Source organism: Macaca thibetana, chromosome 3 (assembly GCF_024542745.1).
Source record: "Macaca thibetana thibetana isolate TM-01 chromosome 3, ASM2454274v1, whole genome shotgun sequence".
Taxonomy (NCBI): domain Eukaryota; kingdom Metazoa; phylum Chordata; class Mammalia; order Primates; family Cercopithecidae; genus Macaca; species Macaca thibetana.
The window spans coordinates 143393029-143411209 of record NC_065580.1 but is presented as its reverse complement, the minus strand read 5'-3'; the positions used below and the strand labels follow the sequence as shown (position 1 = coordinate 143411209).

Below are 18181 nucleotides of genomic sequence, written 5' to 3'. Positions count from 1 at the left end.
AGGGCAGATCACCTGAGATCAGGAGTTTGCGACCAGCCTGGCCAACAAGGTGAAACCTCGTCTCTACTAAAAATATAACGATTAGCCAGGCGTGATGGTGTGTGCCTGTAGTTCCAGCTACTCAGGAGGCTGAGGCAGGAGAATCGCTTGAACCTGGGAGGTGGAGGTTGCAGTGAGCCAAGATTGCGCCACTGCACTCTGGCCTGGGTGACAAGAGCACGACTCTGTTTCAAAATAAATAAATAAATAAATAAATAAAACTAAAAACATGAAAATTAACAGGGTCTACACATAATCTGTCTTGTTAGGATTATAAAACTGTGTATACCATCTACATAGACACAGTGCAGAATTAATTCTTGTCCCGGAATATGTGTTTCTGAGCCTGTGTTTTTTTTTTTTTTTTTGAGACAAAGTTTTGCTCTTGTCACCCAGGCTGGAGTACAGTGGCATGATCTCAGCTCATTGCAACCTCTACCTCCTGGGTTCAAGCGATTCTCCTGCCTCAGCCTCCCGAGTAGCTGGGATTATAGGCACCCACCACCTCGCCCAGCTAATTTTTTTGTATTTTTAGTAGAGACGGGGTTTCACCATGTTGGCCAGGCTGGTCTTGAACTCCTGACCTCAGGTGATCCACCCGCCTCAGCCTCCCAGAGTGCTAGGATTACAGGCATAAGCCACTGCACACGACCGAGCCTGTGCATTTATTTTATTTATTTATTTTTTTGGAGACGGAGTCTTGCTCTGTTGCCCAGGCTGGAGTGCAGTAGTGGGATCCCTGCTCACTGCAACCTCCACCTCCCAGGTTCAAGCGCTTCTCCTGCCTCAGCCTCCTGAGTAGCTGGGACTACAGGCGCCCACCACCATGCCTGGCTAATTTTTTTGTATTTCTAGTAGAGACGAGGTTTCACTATGTTGATCAGGCCGGTCTTGAACTCCTGACCTCATGATCTGCCCGCCTTGGCCTTCCAAAGTGCTGGGATTACAGGTGTGAGCCACTGCGCCTGTCTGAGTCTGTGCTTTTTTATGAAACATAGAACTTTGAACACTTTTACCTGAATCTGGATGATTTGAGTTTGGGGGACTTTTAATCAGAATTGATTCATTTCTCTGTATTTTATTTGGAAAATTTTGTTAGGTGCCTCAATCAGATGGTATATACAGTGGGCTACAGTAAGCTTAATGTTTGCTTACCTTTTTATTGAATAAGTTATTAGTTGTGTACAATGTGAAGCCAGACAAAGTATATATACTTTGTAGAAATATATAGAGTAGTAGAATATCATACAGCCATTCTTTGTTGCTTTCTCTTAGCTTTAAAAACTGTTTATGTAGCAAGCAGCCCAGTTTCAGGACCAGTTACTCCGGGTCACAGTTGAGAGTTTCTGCCACTGGACTCCTGCCTGACTTCAGCCTGGCCCCCCCTTCTGCTGGTATTACAACACCCTGTTTTAATCATCGCTCTCTTTATCTGTTGCTTTCATTAGACTTTGGCCTTCTTGGGTGGGCCTGTGTCCTCAGCAGTTCTGTCTTGCAAAGGGAAGTCCACACAGGTTAAATGACTTCCCTAGAGGCCTACCGTCTTGGCCCAGAATAGGCAGATGAGTATTTGTTGGCTAAATGAATAATGCGAGTGAATCGTGCAAAGATGGGAGCCGGCACTACCTCCTCTCCTAGGCCCAGTACCACCTGATGCTGCACATCCAGATGCAGCTGTGTGAGCTCTCGCTGTGGGACTGGATAGCCGAGAGAAACAAGCGCAGCCGGGAGTGTGTGGACGAGTCTGCCTGTGAGTACCATCTGGGTCTGCCGGGCCAGGAAATAGACACAGTCACATCTTCCCCATCTCATGTAGGAGTTGCCTCCAGGTGCTTTGTTTTTCTTTTTTATTTATTTTGTTTTATTTTTTTGAGACAGAGCCTTGCTCTGTTTGTTGCTCAGGCAGGAGTGTGGTGGTGCATTCACTGCTCCCTATAGCCTTGGCCTCCCTGGCTCAAGCGATCCTCCCACCTCAGCCTCCTGAGTAGCTGGGACTACAGGTGCATGCCACTATGTCTGGCTGATTTTGAAAAAAAAAATTTTGTAGAGACAAGGTCTCATTATCCTGCCCAGGCTGGTCTCCAACTCCTGATCTCTAGCAATCCTCCTGTCCCCGCCTCCCAGAGTGCTGAGATTATGGGCGTGAGCCTCTGTGCTTGGCCAGAATTTTTTCTTTACCAATTTTTGTGTGAGTCCTATAAAACCTCTCCATCCTCTAAATGTATGTCATCATATTAATAGATGAATTAATGTACTTACATTTTTGCGGCCATATGCCGTGTCATTTTTGGACAGTGAGGCATTCCAGATGATTGACTTGTACTCCTGGAGCTAACATATTTTATCTTTTTTCTTTCTCCATTATTTGTAATAATATCTTTAATCATCTGTGGTTAGGATACCAGATTTATTAGCATTAAATCCCAGAATGTCAAGAGTTGAAGGGAACCTAAACTTTATCAAATCTAGTTGCCTGATACCCAAGAATTGTTTAAAAAGTCATCAATACAGGGGAGGGCTCTGAGTGAAGTTAGAGGTGCTTTCTTTCTGGTTGACAGAGTCCATCAACTGTTGAGTGCTGCTTTGTGATGGTTTGTTTGCTAGCTGAGGAACCCTTTCTGCTTATTTCTAGGTTTTAGACCATTCTGCCTTGACTTTGTTGAAAATCTGATTGTTCTTAAGTGTCAGATGTTAATGTATTTAGAACGACATTAATATTTAAATGCCAACGTAATGAGTAAAAAAATTACAGAAATAAAACTATTTTTTTTACTTCAAGGTCCTTATGTTATGGCCAATGTTGCAACAAAAATTTTTCAAGAATTGGTAGAAGGTGTGTTTTACATACATAACATGGGAATTGTGCATCGAGATCTGAAGGTAAGTGGGGGCGATGAAATCATTGAAAGCAGTGGTAGCTTTGTATCAGGGATGACTTGACGATGGTTCATTGAATTAAATAAGATTACATGTCCTAGTTCATTTGTTTAGGAGGTTATAATTACTGTCAGACAAATCATTGTTCGATAGATCCAGAGTGAGAAAACATTAGGTTGAAATTTTTTTTTTTTTGAGACAGCGTCTCGCTGTGTCACCCACGCTGGAGCACAGTGGCGCGATGCCTAGGCTCCAATGCCTAGGCTCACGCGATCCTCCCACCTCAGCCACCCTGGTAGCTGAGACTACAAGCATGCCCAGCTAATTTTTAAATTTCTTTTTTTGAGATGGAGTCTTGCTCTGTTGCCCAGGCTGGAGTGCAGTGGCACAATTTCGGCTTACTGCAAGCTCTGCCTCCTGGGTTCACACCATTCTCCTGCCTCAGCCTCCCAAGTAGTTGGGACTACAGGCACCCGCCACCACGCCCAGATAATTTTTTGTATTTTTAGTAGGGACGGGGTTTCACTGTGTTAGCCAGGATGGTCTCGATCTCCTGACCTCGTGATTCGCCCGCCTCGGCCTCCCAAAGTGCTGGGATTACAGGCGTGAGCCACTGTGCCTGGCCAATTTTTTTGTAGAGATAGAGTTTTGCTATGTTGCCCAGGTTGATCTTGAACTCCTGGGCTCAAGTGATCCTCCCATCTTGACCTCCCAAAGTGCTGGTATTGCAGGTGTGAGCCACTGCACTTGGTTGTAAGTTGACTTTTTTAAAGTAGTAATTTTTGGGCATTTGAAAATCCTCTGTGGAGTATAAGTACTTTTTTTCAGGTAGTAAGTGTGCTCTGAGTACTGATAAAATCAGTGGTGCTGAATGTTACTTAGTGCTGACAGAAATACTCATTTATTGTTGCAGACTTAGAGGTAAACTCTATAATTACTCATCTTAAAGTTTAACAAAATGGGAAGTTTTTTTTTTTTTTTGCTGTTTTAAAAAAGTCTGTAGGCCGGGTGCGGTGGCTCAAGCCTGTAATCCCAGCACTTTGGGAGGCCGAGGCGGGTGGATCACGAGGTCAGGAGATCGAGACTATCCTGGCTAACATGGTGAAACCCTGTCTCTACTAAAAATACAAAAAAACTAGCCGGGCGTGGTGGCAGGCGCCTGTAGTCCCAGCTACTTGGGAGGCTGAGACAGGAGAATGGCGTAAACCCGGGAGGCGGAGCTTTCAGTGAGCCGAGATCACGCCACTGCACTCCAGCCTGGGAGACACAGCGAGACTCCGTCTGAAAAAAAAAAAAAAAAAAGTCTGTAATGACTATTTGGTTCTCATCCACAAAAGACTATCAAGAAAGAGAGAAAATACATTTGTGTCTTTGGCTGAAGAGAGTGACATTAATTTGCTTACTTTTCAGCCCGAAGTTAAATCATGGAAAGGGCATGAAAAAACAAATCTAGGAACAAAAATGTTAGTAGGCAAATCACTTTATTTTTTGGAAAGTGTTCAAGAACCAGTAGTTTGTACATTTGGGATGTCAAAGGTGATAGGTTAAGCATTTTCTGGGACATGTCTAGCCAGAAAATGCAGTTTGAGTGGCTGGAAGTCCCTGCTGCTGTGAAGCTGGGAGGTCTTGTTTCAGGAGGTATGCCAGGTCGTAACAGCAGTAGACAGAATTCCATATCGTCACCGGGAGAAGTTGCTTCAAGTGCTGTTTGTATTTCTCCCCGTAAATATTCCTGATGTTTCTTTTGCAGATACCCTGTAGGGATAAAGGTTTTTGCGATTGCTTTATTAGGGTGTCCCTTAAGAGGCGGAATTCTGGTAGCATGATTCCTGCAGGGAGAATTCCTTGGTTATTGGTCATTCTCAGAGGATAAGTGTGATAAAGTAGCCTGGCCAGAAGTGCCGTATCTCTTACATTGAAACTGCGCTGAAGGTACATATAAATTGGAGATTCCCCGTTTCTTGTTAAAATGTTAACATTTGCTTCAAAGTCAAGCAGGAGATTGATGATTGCCTCTCTGCCTCCAAAGCATGCCTCGTGGATGGCTGTTTGGCCTTTGTAGTCCTGGGCATTGACTTTGGCTCCGTGAGTGAGCAGCAGACGGATGCAGCTGACCCCCGCCCCGAGCAGTCGGCCTGCTTTGCTTGATGCGGTGCACACTGCAAGCTTCAGGGGCGTGTTTCCCGTGGAAGAGACAGCACAGTTGACGTTTGCTCCACAGGCAATGAGCATTTCCATCATCTCCTTATTCAGCATGTTTGCGGCCATGTGAAGGGGTGTCATGCTGGCTTCATTAATAGCATTGACATCGGCACCATTTTGGGCCAAAATGGAGAGAACTGGATAGCAACCATATGCTATGGCCAGGTGGAGTGGTGAACGTTTGTTGCTTTCCCCTTGAGCGTTAACTTGAGCCCCGTGTGCACACAAGATGCGGAGACACGTGATGGCGTTATTCTGAATGTCTGTCAGGATCCTGTGCATTCTGTTGCCTGGTTTTGCCCACGTGGTGGAAGTGACTGGCCAGTGCAGTAGTATTAAGTTGAGTGTGGTGAGGCCTGTTGTGTCCCTAGAATGGGTATTGATTACACGTTACACTGAATTCACAGTGGGAATGGCTCTACGTGAACAGTTAATGCTTAAGAAACCAATATTTATTTGAAGTCAGGCCCTTTAATTACCTTAAGGATGTGTTTCACAATCTGTATTGCTGGGTAGTTTCTCGCTATCCCAGGGTTTTTCGGGGGATGTGGTGGGATGTATCCCTATACAATGGGGCCTAGCTTCATTTTTTATATACATAAATTTTTTTTTTTTGAAAAATTCTTTTCACTTTTCTACAATGTCGTGAAGGAGGCCCAGCTTCTTGGAGCGGCCTATTTTTACCCGTGCTGCCCCCACTAGGGCTGTGTCCCTCCAAAGCTGTATCTTAGTGATTTCTGCAGCCTGGCACCTCACATAGTGCTGGGCTGGGTTACTGGCTTTCCGTGAAATTGTGTGGACTTGAGTGTGATCTGTTATCACCATAGAAGTGAGCCGTGAAGGCCCAAACTCCTGTTGACTCCTTTCTTAGTGGCTCTGTCTCTGCTCTCCTACCTGACATTTTTATGCGTGAGTGTGTAGGGAGCAGAAGAAGTGACAGGGGTTGAATCTGAAGACCTGTGGTCATTCTGAAGTTCATTCCCTGCTCCAAGCCAGGTGGAATGAGCATTTTACAACTTGGCCCTCATCACAGAAGCGCTTCCAAAAATTCCTTTGTTTTGGCAGAGAAAAGGGAAGGTTTATTATGTAAATCTAACTCCTCTGCTGAAATTAGAAAATGATTTTAGTTCACATATATCTGTTCAGCGTGAGGCCTTAGGCTATGGATATGGTGAAACAGCAGGTGGCCCCTACCTTTGTAGGGCTTACAGTCTAGCAGGGAAGATAGACGTGAAACAGTGAAACAGCTCAGTAAATACTGGAAGCCGGCAGAGTTCTAGAGGGGTGCAGAAGCCTCACATAGCGCATGCGGTATGCAGGGTAGGAAAGGGTCCCCTGAGGAGAATGGGGCGAGTCTGTGATGGTCGAGATGTGGAAGGGACTTCGAGAGGACTTGCAGAGCTGGGGTGGGGTGCTAAGGGAGAGTCTGGGAGCAAGACAGGTCGGGTGGGTTTTTCTGGAGCGTGGTAAGGATTTGGGGCAAGAAGTTCTATTATTATTATTATTGGAATGGAGTCTCGCTCTGTCACCCAGGCTGGAGTGTGGTGGCGTGATTTCGGCTCACTGCAATTGCCGCCTCGTGGGTTCAAGTGATTCTCTTGCCTCAGCCTCCCTAGTAGCTGGGATACAGGCGCCTGCCACCATGCCTGGCAAATTTTTGTATTTTTAGTAGAGATGGGGTTTCACCATGTTGGTCAGGCTGGTCTCGAACTCCTGACCTCATGATCCACCCACCTCGGGGTCCCAAAGTGCTGGGATTACAGGCATGAGTCACCGCGCCCAGCCTATATACTACTTAATTCTTTCATTCACTCAGATAGTATTACTGGGCACTTGCTAAGTAATTGATTTGGTTGAGGTGGTGGAGATACAGTGGTGCACAAGGTGAACTTGTCTTTCATGCGACTTACCTTCTAGTGGAGAGTAATAAACAAGAAAATCCATTATCAGCCGGGCACGGTGGCTCACGCCTATAATCCCAGCACTTTGGGAGGCTGAGGAGGGTGGATCACGAGGTCAGGAGATCGAGACCATCCTGGCTAACATGGTGAAACCCTGTCTCTACTAAAAATACAAGAAATTAGCCAGGCATGGTGGCGGGCGCCTGTAGTCCCAGCTACTTGGGAGGCTGAGGCAGGAGAATGGCATGAACCCGGGAGGCGGAGCTTGCAGTGAGCCAAGATTGCGCCACTGCACTCCAGCCTGGGCGACAGAGTAAGACTCTGTCTCAAAAAACAAACAAACAAAAAAGAAAATCTATTGTCTACCTATATTTTATTTTTCACACCTAACTTTGGTGGTTAAACTTATTGAGGGCTATGGCAAGGACTTTACTGCATTCCTCACAACACCACCATTGAGCACTTAATCCTCAGAATGTGCATTGATTTGGCAAAATGTTTGTGATGTTGGATTTTTCTCAGTGTTTCAGATTATCTCATCTATTCAGTAAAGACATTGGTTCATTCATAACATGATAATGTGTAGTCTGTCACCTTGAAGAACGAACAAGTCCAAACCTAAGTGGAAAAAAATGTATGAACTGAAAAAAATCTATATCAGGTATATCCTCACTTAGAAATGATTGCCAGTGAAGCTGGGTGCTGTGGCTGAAGGCTGTAATCCTAGCACTTTGGGAGGCCGAGGCAGGTGGATCATTTGAGGCCAGGAGTTCAAGACCAGCCTGGCCAACATGGTGAAACCCTGTCTCTACTAAAAATACAAAAGTTAGCCGTGCATGGTGGTGCATGCCTGTAGTCCCAGCTACTCGGGAGGCTGAGGTGGGAGAAGCTCTTGAACCCAGGAAGTAGCGGTTGCAGTGAGGCAAGATTGTGCCACTGCACTCCAGCCTGGGCGAAAGAGCGAGAGCCCTGCCTCAAAAAAAATAAAGAAGAAAAAAAGACATGATTTTCGGTGGAGTTAACTTACCTGACTTCTGGGTCAGCGCCATGCCGTAACAGGCAGAGCAGACTCTGGGCCTTGTGGTACTTGGCAGCCAGATGGATGGGGATGATGGACTCTGTCTGCTTTGGAGGGAAAACAAAACACATTGTGTAGTTAAAAATACTGTTTGTGTTAGCTTGCCATTTCAAAGGCAATACATTTATTTACTGTCTCATTGGCTTACTCTTTTTCTGGTATGTGCATTGAAAGTTTCCTTTTCTACTACCTGTTTTAAATGATCAAAACTCAGTGGATTCCCTACTATAAAATCTGTGTTTTACAGAAACGCACATTTACTGAGGCAACAGAAATAACACTCGAAAGCTCTGGAAAGTTTTGAAAGTTGATTCTTCCAAAGAGCCTGTGGTGTGATATTAATGGTACTTGCTATGAAGTCACTTAGTCCTTAAATTAACCCGCAGGGTGATGGACAAGTAGGTGCCGTGTCGTTGCCAAAAGTCGTATTATCAGCAGTAAAACCTGAATCTTAAGGGTTTTCAAATATAACGCAGCATATGTTCTGTCTATGATTAGTAGAGCTGTTTGTGCCAACTCTCTTTTTTTTTTTTTTTTTTTTTTTGAGACGGAGTCTCGCTCTGTCGCCCAGGCTGGAGTGCAGTGGCCGGATCTCAGCTCACTGCAAGCTCCGCCTCCCGGGTTCACGCCATTCTCCTGCCTCAGCCTCCCGAGTAGCTGGGACTACAGGCGCCCGCCACCTTGCCTGGCTCGTTTTTTGTATTTTTTTTTTAGTAGAGACGGGGTTTCACCGTGTTAGCCAGGGTGGTCTTGATCTCCTGACCTTGTGATCCGCCCGTCTCGGCCTCCCAAAGTGCTGGGATTACAGGCTTGAGCCACCGCGCCCGGCCGCCAACTCTTAAAATACACACATGTAAGTAGTGGTTTTACACCATGGCTATAAGATAAGACAGTAGGGTACAAGAGAGGGTGACTTCCTTTTTGGAAAAAAAAAATTTAATTGTAAAGGTAATAATCATTGTATAAACATTTAGAAACTGAAAATGTATATATTAAAAGGGAAAAACTATTTTTTGTTTGTTTGTTTGAGATGGAGTCTCGCTCTGTCATCCAGGCTAGAGAGTGCAGTGGTACGATCTCGGCTCACTGCAACCTCTGCCTCCTGAGTTCAAGCAATTCTCCTGCCTCAGCCATCTGAGTAGCTGAGATTACAGGCTCCTGCCACCATGCCCGGCTAATTTTTGTATTTTCAGTAGAGACGGGATTTTGCCATGCTGGCCAGGCTGGTCTCAAACTCCTGACCTCAGGTGATCCACCCACCTCGGCCTTCCAAAGTGCTGGGATTACAGGTGTGAACCACCGCGTCTGGCCAAAAAAGGGAAAAACTAATTTGACCACTCGGAGATTAGCACCATGGGTATGTTTGAGAGATGACATGAATGGTCTTCCAGCCACACAGGATCTGGTGTTTTCTCGTGTTGGTTTGTGTGTGACATGTGCAGGGGAGGCTTTGAGGGCTTTGGGGAGCACTGCAGTGTGTGTGGAGTGAGCTGGGGTCGTGCCTCGTAAGGGCTGTGAGCTTAGCAGGTTCACCAGCTTTAGACGATGCTCGTTTCTAAGCAGCCTGACTTTTTTCCAGAAGTGACTGAGCAGAAAAGAGGGTACCTGGCTCAGAAGTAATCTGCTGCTGGTGGAGTTGGGCAGAATGGTGATGGGCTGGTTGACAGGGTGATTTCTCAGGAGTACCTCGATCGTAGTGCAGTCTTCTCTCATGATGGCTTCATAGAGTTTCGAGTGAAGTGCTGCGGATGGGCCATCTTCCAGGGACGTGGCACTGTCAACCACCAGGTCTCTGCTTCCTTTCCTGGGTATATTCCCCATGAGAAAAACGTTAAGACTTCAGGGGAAAATGTTGTTATGGAATTGGTCAGTTTCAGTCTCTTTATGATGATTCTTTCAGTTCAGTTCTATAACTGTTCTAGAATTTGTCAAGAATTCTATCTGTGAAGGCAGTCCATCAAAGTTTGGAACCAAGCTTTGTTCCTTGATCCAGACTTTGTTCCTTGATCATATAATGTCAAATGTCAGCAGTTTTTAGGGTTTTCTACTCTATCATAAAGACATATCCAAGCTATTATCTTACACCTTTATTTCTGATTTCTCTCCAGTTCAAGTGTAGCTGAAACAATGATCAAAGCTAAAAAAGAGGAATTTATACATTAAAATACAAAGTTTAAATTATTACTTTTAAAGTAAGAAAAGTTTTAACCTATTTTTTAGTTTTTATTATAATAGAATCTTCCCTCTCCCCATTACAGGTTCCGTTTTTCTCTGGCATAGGAATAGTTTGAGAGATGTTTTGGGTCTGCACTCGTTGCTTAAATAAAGCCATTTAGTGTGATTTATTAGTTCCTAACCCTGGCTAATACATATGAGTTATCTGGGAGCTTTTAAGAAATATTCAAGTTGGCTGGGCGTGGTGGTTTATGCCTGTAATCCCAGCACTTTGGGAAGCCAGGGCAGGCAGAACACGAGGTCAAGAGATTGAGACCATGCTGGCCAACATGGTGAAACCCCGTCTCTACTAAAAATACAAAAATTAGCTGGGTATGGTGGCGTGCATCTGTAGTCCCAGCTACTCGGGAGGCTGAGGCAGGAGAATTGCTTGAACCTGAGAGGCGGAGGTTACAGTGAGCCAAGATGGCGCCACTGCACTCCAGCCTGGCAACACAGTGAGATTCTGTCTTTAAAAAAAAAATCAAAGTTTTTTCATAGTGTAAGAAGCATGCTCACCCATCCAAACCCAAAGAATGAACTTGGAGGCACAAAGAACAGTGAAAGTCAGACTTTTAATAGCAGTCTTGTAAAGTCGTGTGTCTGGTAGGCAGGTACACCCAGGGCAGTTACAATAGGTAATTTATCTCCTAGCATGCAAGTCCGTACCTTGGTTCCTCATTGGTCAAGGACTACAGGGTTACGATCTTCCCGGAAGTCGCCTGAGTTGCATTATCCCCTTAGAAGGTTATACTCTGGTCTCTTCCCCACTTAAGTTTGGATTTCCCAGTAATGAAACTGTCTTCCCTTTTATGGGCTGACTTCTCCTTTACATCCTGTTTGCTTATTGTGATCTTCTAGGTGGATGAGCCATGCGGTTTGTTACATTCACAGGCTAGCTGCCAGTGCTTAGATTTATCATGCCTTGAAAAAGCCATTTAAAATGTTTTCTCACACATAGAAAATCACATCTCTGGATGCGACAAGACAGTTCTTTTCCTTTCCTTCCCTTTCTTTTTCCCTTACCTTTTTTTTTTTTCTGTCTTTGAGACAGTCTCATTCTGTTGCCCAGGCTGGAGTGCAGTGGTGTGATCTTGGCTTGCTGCAACCTCTGCCTCCCAGGTTCAAGCAATTCTGCCTCCACCTCCTGAGTAGCTGGGATTACAGGCATGCACCACCACACCTGGCTAATTTTTGTATTTTTAGTAGAGACGGGGTTTCACCATGTTGGCCAGGCTGGTCTTGAACTCCTGACCTCAGGCGATTCACCCACCTTGGCCTCCTGAGGTGCTGAGATTACAGGCGTGAGCCACCATGCCCGGCCGAGGACAGTCATTTCTAAGAGCTTCTTGGGTAATGATGTGCAGTAAGGGTTGGGAGGCATTTGTGTACAAAGCATGCTCTACATTAATATTCTCCAAATTTAGAATAGCCTTGGGACTTTTAGGAATACTGATGCTTGTGTCCACCCCCAGGAGTTCTGATGCAGTTGGCCTGGGGAATGGGTTGAATGTTGAGTTTTTTTTTTTTTTTTTTTTCCTTGAGGCGGAGTCTTGCTCTGTCACCCAGGCTGGGGTGCAGTGGTGCAATCTTGGCTCACTGCAACCTCTGCCTCCTGGGTTCAAGTGATTCTCCTCCCTCAGCCTCCTGAGTAGCTGGGACTACAGGCGAGCACCACTATGGCCAGCTAATTTTTGTATTTTTAGTAGAGATGGGGTTTCACCATATTAGCCAGGCTGGTTTTGAACTCTTGACCTCAGGTGATCTACCTGCCTCGGCCTCCCAAAGTGCTGGGTTTACAGGCATGAGCCACCGCGCCTGGCCGAGGTTTTTTTTTTGAGACGGGGTTTTGCTCTTGTCGCCCAGGCTGGAATGCAGTAGCATAACCTTGGCTCACTGCAGCCTCTGCCTGCTGGGTTCAAGCCATTCTTGTGCCTCAGCCTCCCCAGTAGCTGTGATTACAGGCACGTGCCACCACGCCTGACTAATTTTGTATTTTTTAGAGATGGGGTTTCACCATGTTGGCCATGCTTGCCTCGAACTCCTGACCTCAGGTGATCTGCCTGCCTCAGCCTCCCAAAGTGCTGGGATTACAGGCATGAGCCACTGCACCCGGTCGGATGTTGAGATTTTTTAAAACTCCTGGATGATTCTGATGTGCAGGCAAATTTGGGAACTATTCCTCAAATATTTAACTTTTGAGGGGCTGCTTGCTCCTGAGTTCCAAACACTTAAAAACATTTACAAGTTTCTACTATTTGTTTTAAGAAAGCCAAGGAGTTGACTTGTTTTGTTTGTTGATAGCCAAGAAATATTTTTCTTCATGGCCCTGATCAGCAAGTAAAAATAGGAGACTTTGGTCTGGCCTGCACAGACATCCTACAGAAGAACGCAGACTGGACCAATAGAAACGGGAAGAGTAAGTTTTTTGTTTTGTTTTGTTTTCTTTGCATAAGCAAAAGACATGGTTGCACATGTTAGTATTTAAAGAGAATCATAAAGATTTAATAGCAAAGGTGAGATAAAGATAAAAAGAACCGTCGTTACCTTAGGAGCTACACTGCTTGCTCATAGTAAATGTTATTTAATGTTGACAATGCTAACACTGCAATGTTTAATATGTGACTTTTGAAATGATAGGAACACCAACACATACGTCCAGAGTGGGTACTTGTCTGTATGCTTCACCTGAACAGTTGGAAGGATCTGAGTATGATGCCAAGGTAGTATTTGTTGCTTTCTGTCCTTTCATCCAACTTATTTGGCAGTCGTAAATAACAAACAGTACAGGGCCGGGCGCAGTGGCTCACGCCTGTAATCCCAGCACTTTGGAAGGCCGAGGTGGGTGGATCACCAGAGGTCAGGAGTTCAAGACCAGCCTGGTCAACATGGTGAAACCCTGTCTCTACTAAAAATACAAAAATTAGCTGTGTGCGATGGCACATGCCTGTAGTCCCAGCTACTCTGGAGGCTGAAGCATGAGAATCGTTTGAATCCAGGAGGCGGAGGTTGCAGTGAGCCGAGATCGCACCATTGCACTCCAGCCTGGATGACAAGATCAAAACTCCGTCTCAAAAAAAGAAAAAAAACAGTACAATGAAATGCAGAAGCTCTGTCATAGAGATGTTTTTGGAGATAACCAAGTACTCTAGATTATTAAGTGGCTCAAATTGCCCTAAGAAGAAGCCTCACTTTTCAGTAGAATCTGTGTTGCATACTTTACCATTTCAAAATCCACAGGTGTCACACATTGTTTTTGTTTGTTCATTTGTTGTTTTTGAGACAGGGTCTTACTCTGTTGCCCAGGTTGGATCGCAGTGGTGTCATCATAGCTCATGGCAGCCTCCAACTCCTGGGCTCAAGTGATCCTCTCACCTCAGCCTCCCGTGTAGCTGTGACTTCAAGAGTTGTGCCACCACACCCAGCTAATTTAAAAAAAAAAAAAAAATATATATATATATATATATATATATATATATTTGTAGAGATGGGGTCTTGCTTTGTCCAGGTTGATCTCAAACTCCTGGCCTCAAATGATTCTCCTCCCTTGGCCTCCCAAGTGCTGGGATTACAGGCATGAACCACTGCACCTGGCCTAAATCGATTTTGAAATGAGCTTTCCCTTTAAAACATCACTGTTCACCTCAGGAAGCTAGAATTCATGGAAGCCTGTGTTTAGCCTTTCTTCTAATTGTTTTTTTTTTCAGGCTTCGGTGAATAAACGCCGAGGGGAAGCCTGCCCCTTGACTCCCCTTGAAATAGAATGAACATGCTGTAAAGTTTGAATCCCCATTGTTCCTTGAAGAAATGCTAAAATCCATTTTTCAAAACAACAGCCTAGTAAAATTTTCTTCCTTTTGATGGCTCCTTGAGCTTTTTAGTGATTGGGAAAGAGCTGTCAGAAAAAATGATGGCTGCCCCTAAAATCTTGTCTAGTGAAGACCTTTCTAAAAAAATCTGTTTTTAGGAGTAGTATCACAGATTTTATGCAGTTTGTTAAATGTCACCAAGGACACTTGGTAAGTATGAGTGGAGGCAGAGGTGAGACTGGAGGAGAACCCGCGACCCACTATGGCTTCCCCGCAGCTGACACTAGCAGGCGTGAGCTCATGTCCCTCTCCCTGGGTCAGGCCTGGATTGTTACGGGGTGCTGAAGACAGTTGTATGGTCGTGACTGCTGTGGGTGGGGATTATCCCTGCCCTCCACCTGACCATCCATTCTGCGTGCCCACGGATGCCCCTTTTTGGGGTTGTGAAAGTCCCTGTCTCTGATGAGCCATCCTGCTCTGTTCCCTTCCTTGTGGGTGACTGTATATCCTCATTCTTAGAAACCCTCTCCTGTTTGGAGGGTGGAACACGGAAATGGAAACGTTCTTCTCACTCTGTATTTCAGTACTGAGTTCCCCCTTTTTTTCTTTTTCCAGTCAGATATGTACAGCTTGGGTGTGATCCTGCTAGAGCTCTTTCAGCCATTTGGAACAGAAATGGAGCGAGCAGAAGTTCTAACAGGTTTAAGAACTGGTCAGTTGCCGGAATCCCTCAGTAAAAGATGTCCAGTGCAAGCCAAGTATATCCAGCACTTAACGAGAAGGAACTCATCGCAGAGACCATCTGCTGTTCAGCTGCTGCAGAGCGAACTTTTCCAAACTTCTGGAAATGTATGTGCTTTTGTTTTTCTTGGACCTGGAGTGAAGATGGTTTTTATTTCCTCTCTTGGGGAAGGAAGGGGTGGGTGGTGCCCCTGGAGGCTGGGGGTGGAAGAGGCAGATGATGGTTCTGGAGGCGGGGCCTATTTGTTCTCATCCACTTGCTGCTACTCACCTGCAGGGTGTGCTCGCAGGACTCACTCCCCTTAGGGTAGCAGCTCTGGCCCCAGCAGGCACAGGAGGTATCTGCTGGTGTTCACAAAGAGGAGTGGAGGGCCGGGGGCCAACCCCACAGCTAAGGCCGGGTAGGAAAGCTTCCTGAGGCCTGGTGGGTGTGACTCTTCCCCAGAAAGGCCGGAGGGGCCCCTCGGGTTTGCCCCTTCTGATGGCTGGGCCTTTAAATGTCCCTGTCAAAGTCTGACTCTTCACCACCTGCCTGCTGTTATGGGCTGTCTAGGTGTCTGTCGGGGGCTCATCACTGGCAGGGTTGGTGAGCGCTGAAGTGGTGGGCGGGTCCCTTGAGGGTGTTTTGGTCACTGATGAGTTTAGCACTCTCAGAATTTCGGGTTGTAGAAAATCCTGGCACCTCCCTGGGTCGTGCTGAAGAGTGTGCCCCAGGGGGGCTGCTGCCTTCCCTGCACAGTACACAGCCACTGCAGACCACCCAGGAGAGGCAGGGGTGGCCTGGTGTGGGGGTCTGGCTGCAGCTGCTGCCCTGGACATGGTCTCTGTACATGTTTTTCTTTTTAATGCTGAGGAAAATATGAAGCTTAAAATAGAATTTGTTTAAATTGTGAATCCTGGCCGGGCGGGGTGGCTCATGCTATAATCCCAGGCATGGGATTTTGGGAGGCCGAGGTGGGAAGATTGCCTGATGTCAGGAGTTCGAGACCAGCCTGGCCAACATGGTGAAAGCCCCTGTCTACTAAAAGTACAAAAATTAGCCGGCCATGGTGGTACACACCTGTAATCCCACCTCCTCAGGAGGCTGAGGCAGGAGAATCACTTGAACCCAGGAGGTGAAGGTTGCAGTGAGCCGAGATCACACCACTGCACTCCAGCCTGGGCTACAAAGCGAGACTCCGTCTCAAAATAAATAGTGAATCCTGTTTCAGTGAATAGTTGAGCTTAGACTCCTATTGGTGCAAACAAAATATTTAAACCCATTCTCAGAGTTCCCTGACTGTATCAAGCACTAGGTTGAATGCCAGTAGCACGCTTGTATTCACTGTCCACGTAAGCAGGTTGACTCCCTACCACCTGTCTACTCTAAGAATTATAAGCACCAGGCGCGGTGGCTCACGCCTGTAATCCCATCCCTTTGGGAGGCCGATGCAGGCGGATCATGAGGTCAGGAGTTCAAGACCAGCCTGACCAACATGGTGAAACCCTGTCTCTACTAAAAATACAAAAATTAGCCAGTTGTGAGCCACCACGCCCAGCTACAGATGTGGTTCTTAAAACTAAGTATAAACATTTATCTTCACACATGAAGGGGATTTTCTAATGCTCAGTTAAGACAGCTATTAGAGACCATAGTTATTTAGTATTTATAACCATAGTTATTTAGGATTTCTACTGTCTTGCAAAAGTTTTTTGTGTAAAATGAAACCTTGGCTGGGTGTGGTGGCTCATGCCTGTAATCCCAGCACTTTGGAGGGTTGAGGCAGGTGGTAATTGAGGTCAGGAGTTCAAGACCAGTCTGGCCAACATGGCGAAACCCCATCTCTACTAAAAATACAGAAACTAGCTGGGCTTGTACGAGAGCGCCTGTAATCCCAGCTACTTGGGTGGCTGAGGCACGAGAATAGCTTGAACTGGGGAGGCACAGGTTGCAGTGAGCCGAGATCATGCCACTGTACTCCAGCCTGGGCAACAGCAAGATTGTCTCAAAACAAACAAAAAACAGGTCCGGGGGGAAAAACAGTCCAGGCACGGTGGCTCACGCCTGTAATTCCAGCACTTTGGGAGGCTGAGGTGGGCAGATCACTAGGTCAGGAGATTGAGACCATCCTGGCTAACATGGTGAAACCTTGTCTCTACTAAAAATACAAAAAATTAGCCAGGCATGGTGGCGGGCGCCTGTAGTCCTAGCTTCTCTGGAGGCTGAGGCAGGAGAATGGCGTGAACCCGGGAGGTGGAGCTGCAGTGAACCGAGATCGCGCCACTGCACTCCAGCCTGGGCGACAGAGTGAGACTCTGTCTCAAAAAAAAAAAAAAAAAAAAAAAAAAAGTAGTAAGTTATTTTAATGGAGTTTAAAATATTTTCTCCTTACAGGTTAACTTCACTCTACAGATGAAGATAATAGAGCAAGAAAAAGAAATTGCAGAACTAAAGAAGCAGCTAAACCTCCTTTCTCAAGACAAAGGGGTGAGGGATGACGGAAAGGATGGGGGCGTACCTGTCTAACCTTCCTCAGGCTGTATCTGTAGGATGAAAGTGGACTTAACTTTTAAGGTAGTTAACTGGAATGTAAATTTTTAATCTTCATTAGGGTATAGTTGGTATAATTCTTAGTTGTATTTAGTAAGCCTTTACAAGACTTTTTAAAGATGTCAGAGTGCCCCAAGCTGGTGCTCCTTCCTTTCCTGCCTCACAAGCTTCTTTTCCTGAATTTCCTACCTAAATGGTCTATGAAACAAAAAACTTGGACCTTATCCTCAATTATTTTTTCCTTTCAACTCTGTTGACCCTCTGTCTGGTCTTTCTCTAGAAGGTTCTACCACAGAAATTGACGTGTGCCCCTGTCACTGCCCAAGCCGAGGCCTGCACATACTCACTGGACTGTTCCAGTTTTGACAGCTGCCAGTCTTCCTACCCCTTTCACACTGCAGCCAAGTTCATTACCTGAAGGACGCCTGATCATTTCATTCCTTGGCTCCAAACCTTTTGCTGCCTCTAAGATAAAAGCTCAACTTCTTAACGGTATACAGTGTGCAACTTCCAATTGTTTTTTTTTTGGGGGGATGGAGTCTCTGTCGCCCAGGCTGGAGTGCAGTGGCGCGATCTCGGTTCACTGCAAGCTCCGCCTCCCCGGTTCATGCCATTCTTCTGCCTCAGCCTCCCGAGTAGCTGGGACTACAGGCGCCCACCACCACACCCGGCTAATTTTTTTGTACTTTTAGTAGAGATGGGGTTTCACTGGGTTAGCCAAGATGGTCTGGATCTCCTGACCTCGTGATCTGCCTGCCTCAGCCTCCCAAAGTGCTGGGATTACAGGCGT

The 18181-nt window shown here is 45.9% G+C and overlaps 3 protein-coding genes across 11 annotated transcripts in view; 1 reads left to right on the top strand and 2 right to left on the bottom strand.

Moving 5' to 3' along the window:
* Window positions 1–1422, bottom strand: part of RAC1 (Rac family small GTPase 1) — a 396460-nt gene extending 395038 nt beyond the window's left edge. Inside the window, exon 1 of the mRNA XM_050784147.1 lies at window positions 1419–1422. The gene's annotated coding sequence lies outside the window, so the exon portion shown is untranslated. The remainder of the gene's footprint in view (window positions 1–1418) is intronic.
* The window catches only part of EIF2AK1 (eukaryotic translation initiation factor 2 alpha kinase 1), a 41270-nt gene that overhangs the window by 22574 nt on the left and 515 nt on the right, over window positions 1–18181 (top strand). For 3 of the 7 annotated variants that reach the window (XM_050783979.1, XM_050783980.1, XM_050783985.1), the window contains 5 exons: window positions 1678–1789; window positions 2819–2919; window positions 12616–12730; window positions 12952–13034; window positions 14736–17277. In XM_050783979.1, the coding sequence (XP_050639936.1) occupies window positions 1678–1789; window positions 2819–2919; window positions 12616–12730; window positions 12952–13034; window positions 14736–15167 (843 nt within the window). In that variant the 3' untranslated portion in view covers window positions 15168–17277. Of the gene's footprint in view, window positions 1–1677; window positions 1790–2818; window positions 2920–12615; window positions 12731–12951; window positions 13035–14735; window positions 17886–18181 lie in introns of those variants that run through there. The other 4 variants (XM_050783983.1, XM_050783981.1, XM_050783984.1 and 1 more) reach the window with 3 other exon arrangements.
* On the bottom strand, window positions 4381–10011 carry ANKRD61 (ankyrin repeat domain 61). Of its 3 annotated transcripts, none has more exons than XM_050784078.1 (3): window positions 9703–10010; window positions 8047–8144; window positions 4381–5485 (listed from the first exon to the last, which is right to left on the bottom strand). In XM_050784078.1, exons 1-3 carry the CDS (start codon window positions 9916–9918, stop codon window positions 4483–4485), a joined length of 1317 nt encoding a protein of 438 aa, XP_050640035.1. In that variant the 5' UTR covers window positions 9919–10010; the 3' UTR covers window positions 4381–4482. The 3 variants fall into 3 exon arrangements, with proteins under 3 accessions (XP_050640035.1, XP_050640036.1, XP_050640037.1); XM_050784079.1 differs by having other exon boundaries at window positions 4387–5485; window positions 8047–8141; window positions 9703–10011; XM_050784080.1 differs by having other exon boundaries at window positions 4387–5485; window positions 9784–10011.

What these genes read in the sequence shown, in the direction of transcription:
- ANKRD61 (XM_050784078.1), bottom strand. Translation starts at nt 9,918, where the DNA reads ATGGGGAATATACCCAGGAAAGGAAGCAGAGACCTGGTGGTTGACAGT. An exon ending in GCAGATTACTTCTGAGCCAG is followed by an intron (nt 8,145 to 9,702) that starts GTACCCTCTTTT and finishes TTCCCTCCAAAG; the next exon opens with CAGACAGAGTCCATCATCCC. An exon ending in GGCGCTGACCCAGAAGTCAG is followed by an intron (nt 5,486 to 8,046) that starts GTAAGTTAACTC and finishes TACCCATTCTAG; the next exon opens with GGACACAACAGGCCTCACCA.